The sequence below is a fragment of the Cyprinodon variegatus genome, unplaced genomic scaffold, assembly GCF_000732505.1.
Source record: "Cyprinodon variegatus isolate N-32 unplaced genomic scaffold, C_variegatus-1.0 Scaffold229, whole genome shotgun sequence".
Classification (NCBI taxonomy): Eukaryota; Metazoa; Chordata; class Actinopteri; order Cyprinodontiformes; family Cyprinodontidae; genus Cyprinodon; species Cyprinodon variegatus.
In genome coordinates this window covers 411701-431497 of record NW_015150682.1, presented here as the reverse complement: position 1 = coordinate 431497, position 19797 = coordinate 411701, and the positions used below count along the sequence as shown (strand labels likewise).

General features: G+C 38.5%; 1 protein-coding gene across 1 annotated transcript; it reads right to left on the bottom strand.

The window, feature by feature from the left end:
• Positions 1–265: 265 nt before the first annotated feature.
• On the bottom strand, positions 266–13580 carry LOC107088793 (cytochrome P450 11B, mitochondrial-like). Its single transcript, XM_015381180.1, has 9 exons — positions 13252–13580; positions 13011–13166; positions 9583–9797; positions 6544–6747; positions 6274–6455; positions 6033–6199; positions 3825–3903; positions 3531–3746; positions 266–1127 (listed from the first exon to the last, which is right to left on the bottom strand). The coding sequence occupies exons 1-9, from the start codon at positions 13542–13544 to the stop codon at positions 1017–1019; spliced, it is 1623 nt and encodes a 540-aa protein (XP_015236666.1). The 5' UTR covers positions 13545–13580; the 3' UTR covers positions 266–1016.
• Between the last annotated feature and the right edge of the window lie 6217 nt (positions 13581–19797).

Sequence of the window (19797 nt, the reverse complement as noted above, 5' to 3'; positions counted from 1 at the left end):
CTAGAATTACATAAGGCATAATAATAATGAAACCTTTAAGCAAGAAAAAATAAAATATATTATATAAATATATATATATGTATAATATATATATTTATAATAAATTTGTGTCAATTCTTTTCCATTATTTTTTCAGTAGGTTTTATTAACAGTGGTAAAAACAAAATGCTCTTTAAATTAAGTTCCAAAACAACCCACAGCAGGTGAAATTAGGCCAGATTTGTGTGTAGCACATGGGAGACAAATGGTGTTTTCCACTCACAAGCACACACTCTACACATTGGTATCCATGCATGATCACGCACCGTCTCACCATGATGCAACGTGTAAATCTTTATCTCAAACAGACCTTTGCTCCTAAACTAGAAGCCTAACCTGCAGCTGAAGCACACACCTCTCCATGAGACAGAAAACCTGCACAATGTCAAAAAGGAGCAAAGGTCACTTTTACATTTGAAATCTAAGTTTCACATTTAAAGAGTCGTTTTAGATTTAATGTGAAAATGTGACTCTGGAAGACATAAAAAAATACCCTATTTGACTTTAACAAAGTTTTAGGTGGAAAATATTACTAAAAAATCAAAAATAGACTGGTTAAGATATCTCTGAGCCATAGATCGATCATTTGAACAGAGCAAACAATCCACATTATAGACCAACCATTACAAGAAATTCATGGCATTGTTAAATCTTAAGAGCATACAAATAACCAACCTGTTGGACGCCCCAAGGAGCAGGTCAAGAGACTGAAATGTAAAAAGGAAGAGGAGTGATAAATATTAATGGGGTGTGTCAGTGGTGAATTTTAGCGCCATCTTTTGGACAGATGTTACAGTAGTTCAATCTCAGAACATATCATAGTAGGGAAATAATCCTTTATTTGTCTCCATTGTGGCTGAATACAAAGCATATGGATAGATCTGAGCCCCCAGTTCAGATTAAAACCAGAAGTTCAACTGAGCTAAAAAGCGTGAGCAAGACGCTGGATAGAGGATAAAAGTTTCTTTTCCTGTGTGTCAGAGCTTGGTGAAAGTGATCCTAGGAGGGGTTTCGGGCTGCAGGATCAGAGTAACGTTGGTTTTGATGTCTTCTGAGGACGGCACACTGAGATGGAAGTTTAGCAGGATCTGAGTACAGAGAGGAGGATGAGGGGAGGCACAGAGAAGAGGAAGAAAGGGAGAGGAATGACAAAATTGAGAGGGATTACATTTAGTGCTTTAAAATGTTACCATTAGAGGCTGCTTTATCTTCTCAATTTCTATAAATGCAAAAGGACACTTAAGTCTTGCTACACACAGTATTTTTAGAACAGCAAACAGTTTTTTTTTTTTTGCAAACCTTCAGCAGTGCAGAAGGAGGAGCTACACCATGTTTGGTCTCCAGTCCGATCATTTTTAAATTACACCTTTATCAGCAAGCCTTTGTATTAGTGAACCTTGAGTTTGGCCATCTAATGAACTGATGACTGAACAAACCCAAAAGACAAACTAAAACCAAACATACTGTCTGTCTTTTATTCTTTTAGGTTATTGTATTTGTTTTCATTCCTGGATAATAGTACAACAAAATTGAAAAATTAGAGGCAAGTTTTTTTTAATCCAAAATACATTAATCCTCCTAGGGTAATGATAATGTATTCATGCTCAAATTAATAGATTAACTCCTAATATTGTTTGGTTAAAGGTTACAGAGAAACCAAATGTATTTTGTGGAAATCAGTCAGCTTCTGGCTTAGTATTTGACTGAGCTTCTTGACAGAATCAATAGTTTAGTGAAACCTAATGCATTCCTGCAACAGACATGTTTTTTTATGTTATCCAACAACAGGATAAGGCCGGGGTCGTTTCAGAAGCCCAATAGTATCCTGTTTTATCCATTTTCTTGTTGGAAAACATTTTTTTTTCTATTCAACTATTAATCAGCTGATTGGTGATAGTGTTTAAAGAGGCAGTGGGCTTTTTTTTTTTTTTTCTTAAACCTGACAATTTATTGCAGCGTTGCTGTTGTTGAAATGCTCTTTTTGACTGAAAAAAAAAAACTGATTTATTACCATGCGCCCCTGTCCACATGGAGATGGTATTAGGTGTATCCACAGACGTATTTTGCTGTTTAGGTTGTGTGTCCACATGGATCTGCTGTTTTTGGAGACCATAAACGATCATTTTTTAAACCAGTCACAGAGTGGGAAAAAACAGTATGGTGGCTTTGTGTTACTAGCCTGTATTGTGTTGAACAATGTATTGTCGCCCCATCTCCCTTTGTTAGCTGCATGCACATCACTCTCCCTAATAATACCAAACATTGCTCTGTTTGTTGTTGCATTTATACTAATGCTGCGTTCACCCCAACCATGATTTGAGCAGCAAAGATGCGTCTGCGGCTTCATCTTTGATGCTTGTCCATATTAAAGTCATCTCAAGAGCATTTTTAATCACTGGGAATTTTTAATCACTGGGAATCTCCAGCAAAAGCTCTGTCAGCACAGCCTGCCTGGTGGGGATTTTCCACTACTGTTCTTGGTTGCTAAAATTAGGTGTTAGCCTTTTCAAGTATGTGGTACAAACTGCATCCACCAGAACATTAAAAGCAAACACATTTTCGATGCTTCAACATTTCACGTTAACTCTGGTATTAACTGTTTCAGTGGAGTGACCCTTTGTCACAGATTCTGTTCATAACCTTTATGGACAGAATTTCTAGGCGCAGCCAAGGTGTTGAGGGGATCTGTTTTGGTGGCCTTAGGATTGCGTCTCTGTTATTCGCAGATGATGTAGTTCTATTGGCTTCATCAGGGCGTGATCTACAGCTCTCAATCTCAATCAAATAACAGCCGAGTGTGAAGCGGCCGGATGAGCATCAGTGCCTCCAAATCCAGGGCCATGGTGATGAGCTGCAAAAGGGTAGAGTGCCTTTTCCGAGTTGTGGAGGATGTAATGCCTCTAGTGGAGGAGTTTGAGTATCTTGGGGTCTTGTTAATGAATGAGGGGATGATGGAGCGGGAGATTGATAGGCAGATTGGTACGGCGTCTGCTGTGAAGCGTGCGCTGTACCGCTCTATTGTGGTGAAGAGAGAGCTGAGCCAAAAAGCAAAGATCTCGGTGTACCGATCTGCATTCCTATCGTCATCTACGGTAATGAGCTATTTCATGCCCCCCGCCCTTATGGTGGCACCTATCTCATATATATGCATACATAATAACGCAGTAGCTTATTAAGTAGCTCCATAGTTAATACTTCAATTTTAAGAATGTGGGTAATGGGTTGGTGTTAGTGGGGGTACTGGTACTACTGGGGAAGCACTCTTGACTGCATCCAGAATCTGAAAGAATTAGTATAGTACATACCTACTGTCTTAAAAGGCAGCTCTGTGTCAAGAAACCAACCAGTTGAATTTGCCAAGAAGAGAGGTCAGAAATCCAGCCAGAATTATTCCAGATAGTTTTGGGTTTACGAACATCATATCCTTGCTCTCTAATCCTCCCTTATCATTGATCTCCTGTCTTCCTCTCTTCCTGTGTGCAGTGACTCACATGCATTAGCAAGAGCTGCATCTCGTTTTCAGCAATCCTCCTCCCAACACACTGCCTCGCGCCAAATCCGAAGGCCAGAGAGCGAAACCCTTGACCCTCTCCTCTCCGGCCATCGTCCTTGTTGCTGCCGCACCAGCGCCCAGGGTCAAAGCGCAGGGGATCCTCGAACACTTGTGAGCTTCTTCCCATCGGATATAGACAGGCCTGGACCATTGTCTGCAAAGAAGGCAACAACACATAAGAAAAATATTTTTTTGAACATATGGAAAAAGTACGAGAGTAAACAACAGTTACCCCTGCAGGTATGTGGTAATTCTGGAGAATAATATCTCTGACTGGATACCGCTGCACTGTGATCCCCACCGGATACAACCTGAAACACACCAATAAACACATATTCATATTTTATAGCCATTTAAACAATTTTCCTTTCAATTGATTTGCAAGACAACCTTAAGTTTAACTTTTAAAAAACACACAAAAAAGCGGTTACCAATCTCAGATTGGTGAGTTGAGTGTGTTTGGAGTTAGAAATCTGGACTTTTATAAAACCAGAAGTATTAATAAAGCAGTTCTAAAGAACTTTCAATTGTGGTCGATCTTGGCTCCTCCTAGTGGACAAAAGCTGTAGGATTTTGCCTGAAGGCAGATAGCATTTCCCATAAGGAGCAACACACAGGGTGGCAAATTCCTGATCTCCTGGTTCCCTGCAGTTGGATTGAACTACATTTCTGTCTCCAGTGGCTGTGTGAAAGATGAATAGAGGTGAAGTAATGAATGTAATTGTGCGAAATAATGTCATATGACATTCCAAAACAGTTAAAAAACAATCCACTGGACTCTGTTTCCAAGTTTGAAGACGTTTTGCTTCCCATCCAGGAAGCTTTTTCAATTAAAAATGTCAGTAATAGCATTGAGTTTGAGGCTCTATAGAGTGGACCTAATACAGAAGCTTTTGTTTTTGTCCACTCTATAAAGCCTCGACGCGATTTCTGAACTTTTAATTTAGTTTTGAGTTTTGTTTTCTCTTGTGCAGCAGTTTACAAAACTTTTGCAACATTGGCAGTATAGTACAGAGAGTGACATGTGATTGAAATCACCAGTTATTGTCACAAATGCATTTGGCTATTGTAACTATAGCTTTGCAACAATGGAAGTGATTATCTCACACACGGTTTTGGCATCAGCAGAGGGTGGAATGTAAATGGTTTTCAAAAGAGAACTCCCTGGGCAAATAATATGAATGAAAACAAACTGCCAACTGTTCAATATCTGGGAGGCAGAGTTAAATCTTTACAGTAACTCGATGACACCATCTGTTCTTTACAAGCCATTCCAAGCCAGCTCCTTTGAGTTTTCCAGCATTTTATTAATTGCTGTCTGTTTGCCTGGTCAGAAAGCTTGGCAGAGTGACAGAGGAGTCTGGGATGTGATTCTGCAGCCACGCTTCAATAAAACACACAATACTGCATTGCTGATATTCTGTCTGAGTCCTTGCAAGAACTTGGAGCTCTTTTAACTTGTTACTGAAATATCTCACTTTGTCCATAATGAGTGATGGAAGAAACTGCTTAAGTTTCCTGCTATTCTTTCTTCTCTTTGCTCATGCTCAACATCCTCTGCGCCTCATTTTTAAAGCAGTGTGGAAATAGCTTTTGGAAGTAGCGCAAGTATAATTTTAAAAAGCTTGCATTGATTGCTATGGTTACACATCGTAGCAAATGTCCACAAAGGATAAAGAGAACCTCACAAAAAATCTTTCTAGTTGAAAAGCATCTAAGACCAGAGGTAAACAGAAAAAAGAAACTATTCAACAAACGGCAGCCATCTATAATAATTACAAGGTAATGTTGAAAAAAAAAAATACTTAAATGCAAGGAAATGATAAATTACAGATGTTACATCAAACTAATGGAAATAAACTGAAGGAATTCATAAATTAGCAATAAATTGTTGGGTTATATATTTTGTGACTACTGTGATTATTATGATCTCCTACAGTTTTTTCTGTCAGGGAAATTTCTCACATAGATTTCAATAGAAGCAATTTGTATTTTTTAATTTCCACTATAAATCATTTATTTAATAGAGATCCAAAGTGGTTATTTGCTATGGCAGGGAGTTAATCTTTGTACTTAAAGTCTGAACACATTAGCAGCTGTCTGGAAATTGTTTATTCATTTGTAAAGTTACACTTGCATATATATTCATTACAGAATCTCAAATCGTATACTTAGTGATTGAATTTATTTTCTCTCCAATGAATAGAAAAACATGTACCATTAATTTTAGCTGAACCTTATGCTGATTTACAGAGCCAGAATTCCTCAGCTTTAAAATAAGATTATGTGTTTATTTGCCTCAAAGTGAAACAACTGACTGATTAATTTTTTCCCATACTTTGCCTATTTTTGGATTGAATTGCTGAGTGATGAAGACAGTCCCACAGCATTGTGAAAAACACAATATAACAGAAATAAGTGACTTTTTGTAGCCAAGTACCTGAGAACCTCTTTGATTGTGGCTTTCAGCAGTGGTGCCCCCTGCAGGGCTTTCTGAGGATCACCGCCTGCCTGTGAGCATGATGTCCTCACTTGCTGCCTCACCCTCTCCTGCACCTCAGGGTTGCGTCCCAGCTCAAATAGAGCAAATTGCAGAGGAACGGCGGTCTGCACAGAGTATCAGATAAGATGTGACACAGACTCAGTCCATGAACAATAAAGAGGTGGATTAGCAAACACACCGTGTCAACCCCTCCAGCCATCAACTCGGTGATGTTGGCTTTGATTAGGTCCAAAGATAGCTGCCCTTTCTCTATAAGCTGCCCCAGAACCCCAGTATACTGGCCCCCAGCTGTCCCAGCCACAGAGTGAGGACCCTTAGAGGATGAGAGACGCTGGTAAGCCTTCTGGATCCTGGCCTCAGCTTGAAGAAGCAGAAGAACTCAGTTAGGGGGAAACTGCATCTGAGCAAATTTCTTGGGTGAACAAAACAATGCTGTATTTCTTCTTACCATGACTGAAGATGTGGTCCCAAGCAGTGGCGTGCTGGGTCCACAGGGAAGCACCAATGCGGAGCAGCAGACGAGGGGGGAGATACAGGAGAGGAGGTGTAGTTGTCAGCATTCGCTCCACTGCCCAGATGAACTTTTGAGATTCCAGGGATGGAGAGGAGGAGAAGAGGCCGATACGCTCCCCATAGATCACATGGCAGCTGGCTGCAGAGAGGAAGAAAGGATACAAGTGGGAGACTAAGATGGGTGAAGGGTTGGTGCTCCTTATGGTGAAAAACCAAAATAAAAACACAAAAAGTTTACTGGATCTCAAATGTTCAGCTTCTATAGCTTATTTGTAAAATCTACTGAAGGTTATTTTTAGCTTGTTCATTTCTTTTCTGTGATATACAAAAGTTTTAAATTTTGTTGGAATAATCATTGTGCACATTTCACAAGAGGCAGGAAACTATTAATGGTTTTCATTAATTTACTCATCTTACAAACGTATTCAACCCCCTTTATTCTGATACCCTTGGACTGTATCTGGGCCGATCACCTAATCTCACTTAATTAGTCAGTTCAATCCATCTGTATCCAGCCTAATCTCAGAAGAGATCAGGTGGTTTTATTACGGATCACAAAGTCTTACGGAGAAAATTAGAGAACAAACAGCACCATGAAGAGTAGGGAACACTCCAGAAAGGTCAAGGAGAAAGCTACAGAACAATTTAAAGCAGGATAGGACATAAAGCAATATTCAAAGCCGTTAAACCTATTAAAACATGAACATCGACCAAAACTGACCGGCTAAAAAGCAAGAATATTAGCAATCAAGAAAATTTGCCAAGATTGTCAATCAACCTGACACACACTTTTTAAATGAAATTTATTTTTGTTTACATTGGTGTATACAAAATGACAAAATAAATCTAAGTCTAAGTCTAAAGGAAGACACACTATCGTTATGGTGATCCACAGTTAAGTCATCATCCTGCAGGATAGAGATGTACAGAATGAAATGCCGCCCAGGAATAAAGCTAATATAAATATAAAGCCAGAGCTATAAAAAAAAAAAAAAGGTTAAATCAAAGTTTACTGATGTGATATGGTGGCCTAGTCAAAGTCCAAAGCTAAATACAATCGATATTTTTTGGCAAGAATTGCAAACCACAGATCCTCTCCTTCCAATCTCACCAATGGTGGATCCTATAAGTTTGACACAAGGGAGGGGGGGCAAAGAAGGCACAAAATGTTTAGGCATGCTGGCGAAGCTGGACTCCTTCATTTCTATAAGAAAATATATAAGAGATCTCTTATATGATAAATTGGAAAAAAAAGGTGTACTTTACTCTTCTGAGAAGCAAAGACAACTTTCAGGTATGTGAGAAGAAATATTCCACAAAACAAAGAAGTAGAAGTCTAAAAGGAACTTAAATTCCCACTAACAGCTACTTTAGCCATCACTTTTAGGAGAGCTTAAGGTGACTCTTTCAAAGACTTCCAAGGAAGCAAAAAGTCTCAAAAAGATTTTAAAACCTAAACTGGAATTTATGCTGATAATAAATATGCACCAGATGGTCCAGATGGATAGGCTGGATTCTCTGACTCTGAAGCTTCCTCTTCACTCATCATTCTCCTCTACATTGTCTTCTTTCTCCCTCTGACTCTTATCTTCACCACTAATAAGATTTACTCATTTCTTCAGCTGTTGCAAGTCTCTTCCTCGTCTCTCTTCTTTTCTCATATATCCGTCGTTTATCCTTCTTATCCCTTTTCTTTTTACAGAAATTTCTTCACTAATTTTCATTGTGATCTACAAGATTTAGAAAAATCAGCCCAGTTAAGTAAGAAGTCTACTGCAATATGAAAAAATAAATGATTTACTACCTTAACTTAGGTCACAAGAACAGCTTACTAAATGATTACGATTAGTAATCATTTAGTAAGTATGTCACTGTTTTTTAAAGCAGGGGGCAGTTTTCCCCCTTTCCCCCCTGTAGAGCTGCCCCTGAATACGACACTGGGAAATATGTATGGGGGAAAATTCCAGTGTCTCGTTTTGCAAAACTGAAAGAGACACATGCAGAAGACATTCCATTATAAATACACAATAGCTGGTTTTAGAAAGTACTGATTCAGCTGGGAGGACTAAAAACAGCTGCATGTCACATTTATTTATAAAGTGATGAAAATGTAATCCTCCTCCACCTCCAAAAAAAAAAAAATGTAACCCTCTCTGTAGGTTTATCACCAGAATCCCCAACAGATACACTGAAGTTTGAGTTTATGATGTGACACAATGTGATAACATTTAGCTTCACAGTAAATGATTATTTCTCCCTGGATATCATCCTCACATTTCTCTTTGCTTTCATCTGTGAATCCATCCCTGCAAAGAGAAGCAGATGCATTGTCATGGAGAAGCTCCAGCCCCCTCCTCACACATCCATTCACTGTCAGACGTGCTTTCAATACTTTATCCTCTCATAAACCTCCTGGGCTTAGTTTCAACTGAGTCAATTCTCCTCTGGCTTTGCACCTTCCGTGCGCCGCGGCCCGTTCAGATCAGAGCCATGAAGTCATCAGCTTCACACTCACGCATGCAGAGAAACACATGGTACGCTGAGTCACACGAGGGTGACTGACAGTTAAGAATGTGGTGGCAGAAGGATGAAAGGCTGCAGAACATCACCTCTGATATTTACTTGATATGTTTTCCTTGACCTCCGATATCGTCATCACGTGAAAGAGGTCAGGTTGTCGTTTTGCTCAAAACAAGGTTAAAATATATTCACTTTGAAATATGTTGCTAAAATGAGTTCTAATTTGTTCAGTGAAATTCTATCTAACTTCACCAAAGAGTGATATTTCTGTAAGTTGTGTAAGTAATGTCAGAAGATGCTGGAGCCTCCAGCCTTTCTGACTAGAATTGATGATTTTGGAGCAGATTCTATGCAAGCTGCATTAATATACACCACCCCTGTGATGTTTTTACTTTTATGGCCTTTATGAGTATTTCAGCTAATAAAGCAAAGCGTGATGAAGATGCTCCCTGACCTTCCAGTGCGAAGCGGAAAAGGTCAGGGCTTGGATCGATCGTGAGGCTCCGCCTGCCCTCCTCTCCTCTCCCTTCCCTCTCCACCCTTGCCTGCAGCATTCCACTGAAGTCCTTTGCCACCTCCTCGAGGAGGGGGAGAAAGCGCCTCACAGCTGCACTTAGCATCACCTCCTTGTTGAGCTGAAGGCGGTCAGATCTCCATTCCTCTCCATTTCTGTGCAGAGATGAGCCACAGGGAAGTATTAGACCAAACCAGTAGATTTTAATTACCGGTAAGCAAAATTAGAATTTTTCTGAGCAAAACCAAAAAGAGTGTTATTTTTGTTACTCCTCTCTAACCATCGTTACAACTTATTATATGAACAATATTATATGAATAGTGAATACAGGCATGCAGAATCACTACCCCCCTCTAACACCTTACATTTATTTATTTATATATTCTCTTGACTTGATATTTTTGACAGTATTTTTTCTGTCAGATTACAACCACAACATTTTATGTGTTTTATCTATTTTTTATGTTACAGTACAACACAAAACTGTGAATCTAAGAAGACATGGGTTTTGTTGTATATGATTTTTTTTTTCACAAAAATAATCAGATGCTCCCACTACTGACTAGATGGTATGTTTGGTGTTCAATAATATTAGCTTGTTTCTTATCTGACTCGATCACCTTATTTCCTGTTAACGGTGACTTGTACAGGGCTTGTGGTAAACTGCAGATAGGACATGTTATGGCTACCTTTTAACAGCGATTTTCTTTTAACAATTCTTCTATAAGGTCACCTGTGGATCGCTGTAGGTCTTCCAAAGTTACAATGAGCATATTCTATAGAAGTAGATCTGTATTTTGGGTGCAAACGTCTCTACATTGCATTGTGAGTTGCACAGCAAAAAAATCTGAATTTGTGCAGCTAAATATTTACCTTTAGCAAAAGATTATAAATATAAAGGTGACACTTTCTTTTACAATACATCAATAACCTTATAATAACATGGTAATAACATTGCAAGTCACATTACATTACCTTGTAACAAGAAATACTTTATTTAGTAATTACCCCAAAATGAAGGTATATAATTTAAAAGTACTTACCTGCATGTAATTATTATAATTGTATGCTGCTATGTAACAATGGAGATTTTTGGTGGGTAATTACCATTAGGTTATCACTTAACACTTTCCATTATTGGCCACCACCTGCCAACGGCTTACAAAGTAAATTGTAACTCATGATCAGGTAAATAAAGCATTATTAAACTGAACTCAAGTTACAAATAAATACGAGTTTAGTTCAGACAATTAGCTTGCCGTCTTCTAGGTTTGGTTTTCTGTTATATGCCAAGTAATAAAGTGCATTTTACTAGATAACAACACATTAATTTATTGCTGCTGGCGAAATGACTGAGTTACCTCAAATCTTAAATCTTAGAAGTCTGACTTTACTTTGTCTGCCTAAAATTTTAATCACAGCACTTACCAAAATTCCACATAGTTTTTCTTGTTAACTAGTAATATAATGTAACTTGCTATGTTATTACCATGTTATTACATGGTTATTGATTTACTGTAAAAGAAAGCGTTACCTTAAACTCTTCATCTGCAACATCTTTTTTTTTTTTACAAAGACATGTAAGAGTTGAATGTGTTCAGCAGCAGATTGGAGAATTTGTGTTCACTGACCTGTTGCTGGAGAGCAGTGTTTTTCAAACCTGGTCCTCAAGGCACCCTGCTCTGCATGTTTTGGATGTTTCTGAGGTTCAGCAAACCAGATTCAGATGATTGCAGTTCAGCAAAGCCTGATAATCTGCTAGCAATTGATAACAGGTGTGTGAAAGCTGGGAAACATCTAAACATGCAGGGCAGGGTGCCTTGAGGACCAGGATTGAAAAACACTGCTGTAGAGAAAAAAATGAAAGTTAAAAGACATGCAAACTAAATATGAATTATTTGTTTGGGTGAAAGTTGCAGGTGAAGTTTTATACTCAGCCCTAATCTAATTTTGATTGTAGAGAGTTTTTGGAAGCTTATTTTTAAATAATATTTAATATTTATCTCCATTCATTTTCTGGCCTGTCAGTTTAAATGGATCAGCAGTTGCTGGTGTGTTTGTGATCTTTGGTATTTATTTTCACAACATGTCCCTGCATTAAACTTTTCCACAAATTTATCCCTGACCTGTCTACTTCCTTCCTTGGCTTACATGGTGTTTGTTTGCATATGTTCAGTTATAAAGCTAAATCACACACCGGTCTGCTCTATTAGACTTTAAAATGTAATTTAACTTTGAATTTAAATACTATAATTTGCCATCACAATCATAAATCACTTTATGCTGCTCTATCCCATATAATCCAAATAAAGCACTTTGGAGCTTTTAGTAATAATGTACGAAAATGCAAAACATTTAAAAGGACATAAATACTTTTGCAAGGTAAAATGTTTGATATAAACCTTAATGCCAACTGAAACAAATTAAAATAAATGAAAAGGATCACCTAAGTCATTCACCAAAGCATTAAGTACCATTATAGAAGCAGTTCATATTATTTAGAACTGAGCACAGCTTTTCAATGTCAGCAATGTCTTTACAAATAAATTGGTACAGAAGTTTGTTATAAAGTACCTAAACTACAAGATCTATTTAAAATAAGACCCCTGTATCCAAAACCAATATTAGGGAATAAGATGCACCCGACCTTTTAATGGGTTTTACTAAGACCTGAGAAAATTGTAAGTAAGAAAAAAATATATATATTCAGCTAAAAGAATTATGTGCATAATTCATTCAAATTTGTAAGGAGGTACTTATTCACTGTAAAAACTTTAATAAGCTGTTACCAAACAAACCATATTGAATTATCTCTAATCTAATTTTAATCAAAACATAAAGACATACAATTTTATCTTTTTACAATGTGGACATATTTTATTCAGGTCCAGTAGTTTTTAAATGTTTTTAAAATGAAAACAAATTCATGGACTGAGTAATCTGTTGAAGGTTTTCTGTTTAATGTGACCTGATCATCTTTAATGTTTGACCAAATTAAAGATCGCTGGAGTTAAAACTTTAAGATCATCAAGATAATTCCCCAGTCAGTGTGAAAAATCACAGCAACTGAACTCAAGTATTAACTGCAAAGCTTTACTGAAACATATTTATAGTAATAATTTTATGTTTGATTTTGTACTATTATATTTAATCTTTTTGCATTTCATCTCTTGGTGAGAAGAGTGACAAGAAAGTAAAATATACCATGCTTCTTTTCATCTATTTTGTCCCCCCTCCTCAAAAAGAAACTACTGATAAATTACCATAATATTACCAAATTGCAATAATGATCTAAGAAATCTCTACAGACGACTAAGAAGTGCATATGTCCACAACAGGAGTGATTAAAGCAGAGACAGGGCACTGACTTGAGGAAAACTCCCTTGCTGTGGTTGCGTATCTCTCGGTGTGTGGCCCACGGCTGCAGGGTCATACGTCGAGGGTGCAGCCCCTCCGACTGAAACAGCTCACTAATGTCAGATGGCAGCAAGATGTTCACGCTGCTAATAGTGCCCACCTTCTCCCTTTAAACATAGGCAGAAAGCTGGTGTAAAAACAACTACAGCACAAACAGGAAACAATGCATGTTACCTGTAAGCCTTTCTGTACCTGTAGATGGGGCCGAGGGCGTTGAAGGTCCTCTCCATGTGCTTGTGGAGCTGCTGGAAACGATTTTCTCTCCAGAACCTCAGCAGGTTGATCCAACCATTCCTCCCCGTGTGAGGGATCTCCTCAAAGCGTTTCACCCTGCCATCCACACCCCCTTTTCTGACTGCTTTTAGAGCTCCTTTACCTCCGTCTAGGTTTGCATGTACCACAGTCCCTGCTGCAGTCACACAAAAACGCTTTTGAGGTAAAGCACCTAAAATCCTGGACCCAGATGTTCCCTGCACTCTCCTCATGGTCCAACCAGGATGTGTCGGTCACTCTCATCCAGAGTGGTCAGGACTGGTTATTTTTCTGCACTATTTTCAACCTCATAGAGCCTTGGATGTGTTTTTATTGGTCTGTAAACCGATAGTAGGCAGTGATTTATTAATCCTGCCGTCAGAGTTCAAGAGAAAGACAACAGAGCCAGAATATCTTCACAAAACAGAAACAGCAGCTGGACAAAATCTTCAATAAATGTTTCCACCAGCACAAAATCTTTTCAGGTTATTTTATTTCTTTTCCATTTGGTATAAAAAAAAATTAATCGTCCTCATCACTTACTATAAGCTTAACAGAAAAAACAAGATAAGAGCCTGAAATATAGCTCATAACAGGAAAACAGATACAGTGTTCTGATACAGTGTTTAGTCCAATGTTTAGGTGAAATGATGTCTACCATCAAACAGGCTACTAATGCTCCAACATTCTTAACTGTGTCTGGTTTTAAAGTATTTCACTAGAGTGGATTAAAATTCCTCCACGGTGATAGAAAAGACTCACTAATAGACGCTTGATGGCAGCTGCTGCCTCCCAGGGTGACACATCAAGTTAATTTTGTTTTTTAAACAGGGACAGGTTGATTCTGTATTTTTAAGAAACTGCATCAATACTCAAGGTATTTTTGTCTAAATTGGACAACAACAAAAAAGCAAAAACAGATCTGTTATGAGGGGACGCTACATTTTACAGCACAGTTAAGGAAAACATTTAAATAAAACATTGTGATGTTTAAATGTAAAACATAAGAGTTTAACATTTTATCATCATTTATCCCTGAGGTTCCTTACTTGTGTATAGATCACCCAGTTGGATCTATAGTATTTACTGAATGCCCAGTCAGCAAGCATCATTAGTAACACTGCAGCCTGCATTTGCTATGAAGTAATTAGCCTAATAGAAAATGTTGCTAATGAATAAACAAAAGCTAAAAACAACTGTCCACTGGTTTACATTAATTTGTAAGCTTGCAATTACATTTAAGCACAACTAACCTCTGCAGGAAGCTCTGCAGGAAGCATCAGCTAATAAATTGTCCCAAGATCAAGGGGTGCTGACTTCACAAAACATTTGATGATATTTTGCTACATAGGTGGAAGTGCAAACAATAATTTGATTATTTTAACATATTTTAGCTCTAACCAAAGGTTCCTGGTAGTTTATTTTGTTATTTAGATCTTTTGCCCAAATGGTAAGAAAAATCTCATCAAACATTTTCCTATTTTCTAATCATTTTTAGCTCTTTCATTAAAGTCACTATGCTAGGTTTCATTAAGAACATGTCTTTTACAAGCTTGGAAATAATTTGTATGTAATACATTTTACAGTCATTACATTCCAGTACTGATAAATAAGACAAAACACCATCTGGCAGCACATCTTTCTGTCATTTTAAAACACAACTGACTACATGACCCGACAAGAGTCTCCATGAGTTGGTGTGGGCGTCCTGCTGGGTTTCCCTCCTATAAACACAGCCCTGCTGATGCTGAGGCCTTGGAGGGCGCTCAGCAGGTTGAAGCTGTCGTCCTTGGTTTTGGTTTCAGGATGAATCATTTTGGACAGCTCAGGGGGGAGCGATACTTTGCTGCCAGCAGACCTCAGGTGGTTCGTGTCCTCAGGGCTCTGAATCGTGTTGGCAAAACAAAACAGGGAAAGAGGTGAAGGCCACAAAAGATGACCGGAACAAGAGCTGAACTCCCACAGTAATTTAGTAGCATTAAATACATACATTATATGCAAATACATGAAAAGATCAAAGAAAAAAAAGAGACAATAATTGTTTTCAAATAAGTTTGAGTGTTGGTCAAGTGGTTAGAGCAGTGTGCTTTTGCTATGAGCAGGTTGCAAGTACGATCCCCACAGCCTCCACTCTGGGTCCATTAGCAAGACCCTTCACCCCCACACTGCTCCCCTGGCGTCGCACAATGGCAGCCCACTGCTCCCCAAGGGGATGGTTTAAATGCAGAAGTAAAGTTCTACAGTGTGAGATCAATAAGGTTTAATTATTACTCATAGTTTGTTAGTTGAAAACCTCATTGATTGTTAATTGAACAGCAGCTGCTGATAAACAGGAATTAGCTTGATTAAGAAGAGACCCTGTGAGAGAAATGATACGAAATGTTTAGTTAATAGTGAGATAGTTAAGATTGCGCTGAGAGATCACGGATCGTTCCTCAGTTTATCATCTACTGTAAGTTTTCAGCTTTTTGATATATAACTTAATTTAGCCAAATGACCGTGTTTTATTTCTCAGAGCATTTGATCCTTAATATGTTTCTTAGATTCAACCAAAGAGACGGGGATACAATTTGTCTTTAGCTGCTGTTACTAAGTTAATAGAGATCCAGTGTTATATTATTTAAACTAAACGTCTCTGCACAACAGGGATTTGAATGACAGTAAAAAATGTTGATTAATATTTCACATCGGTTTTACTCTACAAAAAAGTGTACCTCAAAGAAAAGATTAAGTTTGTGACCAAACTAATAAGAATTACAAGTTATTTTTTTTTCCTAACATACCTCAGAAAGCCGATATTTTCTCCTAAAGTGAGATCTCATTGCTGCTCTCTGAGCGTTCTTCTCAGTGTTCTTTGCCTCCCGCAGCTTCCTGTATACAGAGAAAAGAAACACGACAATACTAAGTTCAGTTAAACTGGATACGGAAGGCTTCCAGATAAGATACAGTTCACATTAACACTCCCACATTCAACCTTTTTTTTTTCCACTGAGATGTTTGGTAGGTTAAATAGAAATGGATTTTAATTGCCAGTTTTGATTTTAATTTTGTTCCTTACAACCACAAACCTAAATGTATGGCGTCAGTATTCTGCCAAAAGTCCACACACACAAGAAATACTCCCAGAGCAGCTTAACTTCATATAGACTCTCATTACCTGTTTCTAACCTGCATGTTAAAGATATAACATCTTTTGGATGAACACTGGATTCTGACTATGTGCAGCGTGTAAGTTATTAAAAAGAGTTATAAGACATCTACACTGGGTAACTGGGCAACAATTAGGACTCAGGACCCTCTCACTTGTAAATTAATCATATGCAGCTTCAAACAGGTTACCTTCCAAGTTTTCTCTGTTTTCTTTCCGTGATCTGTAAACTAATTGATCTGTCCCTGCTGAAGATAAAGCCTCCCTCTTGCAGGAATTTTGACTATTGCTGTTTTCCCCTTCACCTCTCAGGTGGAGGTCTCTTCATCAAGATGTTGTTGTTTTTTTACCTGCACCTCTAGTGTCGCTGGAGTCTTTATTTTAACAGTTTAGGTGGATGTCTACTTTTTAAAAGGTTTGCAGTTGTTTTACAGCTGTTTCCATTCCAGACGAGGTAGCAGGCTCAATTTGTGGCAGCTGCTAATGGCTCTTCCAGTGGCAGCTGGAGCTCATAGTGACACTTCCTGTGGAGCTTTCACTGGCATGCAACTGCCAAAAAGGTGCCACGGCTGTTGCTGCACTGCTGTTGCTGTTTTCTGTAAGGTATTTAAGTTTTTGGATATTATCATATAAACTAATTCTGCTTTAGTCCTCTCTACAATTGTATTCTGGACCTGTCTGATCTATTTCTTAGTCTTCATTTTCCCTAATGTTCTAAAACATACCTTTGAGACATTTTCAGAACAGCCGGATTTACAGTGAGATCAAGTTAGGATAAGCCAAATTCTTTTTACGCATTAGGTCACATTTGGAGGTTACCCTGGGTTTGATTAGGGGTATCAGAATAGTTTGGTTTGAATGCAAATGCAATTTTCCAATATTATCCTGTATGCACCATAGCTCAGTTTTAAGCTCTGTGGTAAAGGCTGTAAATATTAAATGTAATTCCTTAATTATTTGTTCATAATAAAAATTGCAACAGCTGTCATGATGGTGTATTATGTGAAGTACTCCTATGGAAGAGATTAATCTAATACCATTTGGAATGTTGCTGTAACTTAAGTACATTTGAAAAGTATAGCTCTGTGAATACTCTCCAAATGGATTATAGGTAGCATTTTCTTTTCACCTGACAATTATTCACCATTTTATACATGTCTGTCCCACAAAATCCGAGCAAAATATTTCAAGATTGTGGGTGTCATAAGTTCAATGCCAAATGTGAATAATGTCAAAGGATTTAATACTTTTGCAAGCCAAGGACTGTCTGTTTCTGATTAACTGCCTCCACTTGCCTCTCTTTCTCCAGGTCAGCCTGGTATGAACGAAAGACTGAGGGGTCTTTAAGATCTGGAAAAGGTGGGGTTTTCCTCAGTACTCTGCAGCCTCGGTAGCTGCTGCCCCTCTTCACTCTTTGTCTTGCACACAACCTTTTCTTATCCCCCCCCGTCACGCAACTGGTTAGGCTCCTGATGGGCGACCTCAGCGACTTCTTCACTCTTGCCAAAGACTCCATGATGATAGGCAGTTTGTCTGGCAGAGAGGAATCTACCACTCCTATTTCCTCGAAAGCTGACGCGTGGATCTGTAATGGCTTTCTCCTTCACTCATGCTGTGTTACTCTGGCAGTCTCTCAGCAATAACTCAGGCTGAGGCCTAGCAAGGACAAGGACAAGACGTTGGACAAGGCTCAGACGCTCAGGTTTAGGCCTTCCATGCTCTGCTTACATACACCAGGGAAGTGCTTATCATCAGTCAGATGTCTGGAAAGTAGCTAAAACATAAAGCTAAGGCACACACAAGGACAAAAAGTGACAAATGTTACACCGCCGTTTTGCATGATATTAATGTGGTTTTTTGCTTATGGGCACACCGTACAAAAGTAACTACAGATTTTTTACCTTTGCAGATAGTCACAGTTGAACAGTTGCTTCTTCCTCCTGATTCCCTTTGCAACACTACCTGAGGACAGCCCTCTTCAGAACACATAGATGTGGTAACAGGGTGAAAGGGGAGATGTTGGATATGTGGGGTTGGGTCCTCGCTGGAGAAAATAAACTCTGTCCCTGCTTCCCCTCTTCCTTTGAGGAGACTCACTTCACACTTTGCTGCCCCCAGCTCCTCAGGACAGATTAGAGGACTTAACTAGGGGAATCTCATTAGCAGTGGCAGGGAAGGCATCCAATGACTCACGTGTCTGAGAAGAAGATTTAGATGATGTAGCTGATGTCATGTTGGGTGACCCAGACAAGCATTTCTGGCCTGAGATTTCTATGTTCTTTTCCAGGATTCAGTCTGAATAAAACACTGTAAATGACAATATCTAGTTTATTAAAAGACTTAAAGTGAACAGAACTCAATATTTATCAACTTGTTTAGAAACATCTTACACCTACATCTTGTTAACTGTTAGATAAAAAAATATATATATTGTTGCATATCGATTTAGGTTGGGTCCATGCATGAATGTTAGGTATTTGAAAGTGGTAAAGACTTGTGCAAATGGGGAAACCTCATTGGCTGAGTTTTTGGCAGTGGGTGTGGCCACTCACCACCATGAGTAAGGTTACAGTTACAATTATCGGGATCTATTTGATATTGTAAAGCACTGTAGATGTATTATAGAAAGATTGTTTATATATAAAGAGACCTATTGTTTTGGTATATTCACACCGAATAGGTGTCTGTGGTAAGAGCTGTAAATTTACATAGTATCCTTATGCACACTGCATGGGCAAGAGCAGTGAAGCAGCCAACGGTGAATTCCCTGTGGTGAGAGCCCCTTAAGGCTCCGCCCTCTGCTTGACAGAACAGAGGTGTTGTCAAACAGCGGCCCCGCATGGTAAGTGCAGAGTAGCAACTGCTGAAGCTGAAAATGTTAAATTTTACTGTGAAATCGTGTCACTGCAACCAATCAGGGACTGTTTTAGTTTTGATGTATTTTAAAGAAATTGCAGCCGAGACACATCTTTTTTGAGTCAGAATGAACTCTTAACAGGCTTGTAGGTGGCTTTTAAAAATGCATTTTTAATTTAGTTTTACCTGCACAAATCTACACTTAAGTTTCACTGAAATAGTAGGCCACTTTGGTTTATTTCGGAGCTTAAACACATCTTTACCATCTGTGAAACACAAGCAGCACAACTGATAATTTAAACTGCACAAATATGGACTGACGAGGCATTAACCATTCAGTCTATTTGCTGAGTTTATGCAGTTCAAGCTCTGCCTAGTTCAGGGGTTGGCAACCCGTGGCTCTTTAATGCCCCCCTTGGAGCTTTTCAAAAATGTATGAAAATGGAAAAAGATGGATCTTTGCTTGTTTGTTTGTTTGTTTG

Excerpts from the sequence above, each read along its gene's own strand:
- LOC107088793 (XM_015381180.1), bottom strand. The coding sequence starts at position 13,544 with ATGAGGAGAGTGCAGGGAACATCTGGGTCCAGGATTTTAGGTGCTTTA. Across the intron at positions 13,167-13,251 it reads GCCCTCGGCCCCATCTACAG|GGAGAAGGTGGGCACTATTA; the intron begins GTACAGAAAGGC and ends CTATGTTTAAAG. Across the intron at positions 6,200-6,273 it reads TGGCTGGAGGGGTTGACACG|ACCGCCGTTCCTCTGCAATT; the intron begins GTGTGTTTGCTA and ends TACTCTGTGCAG.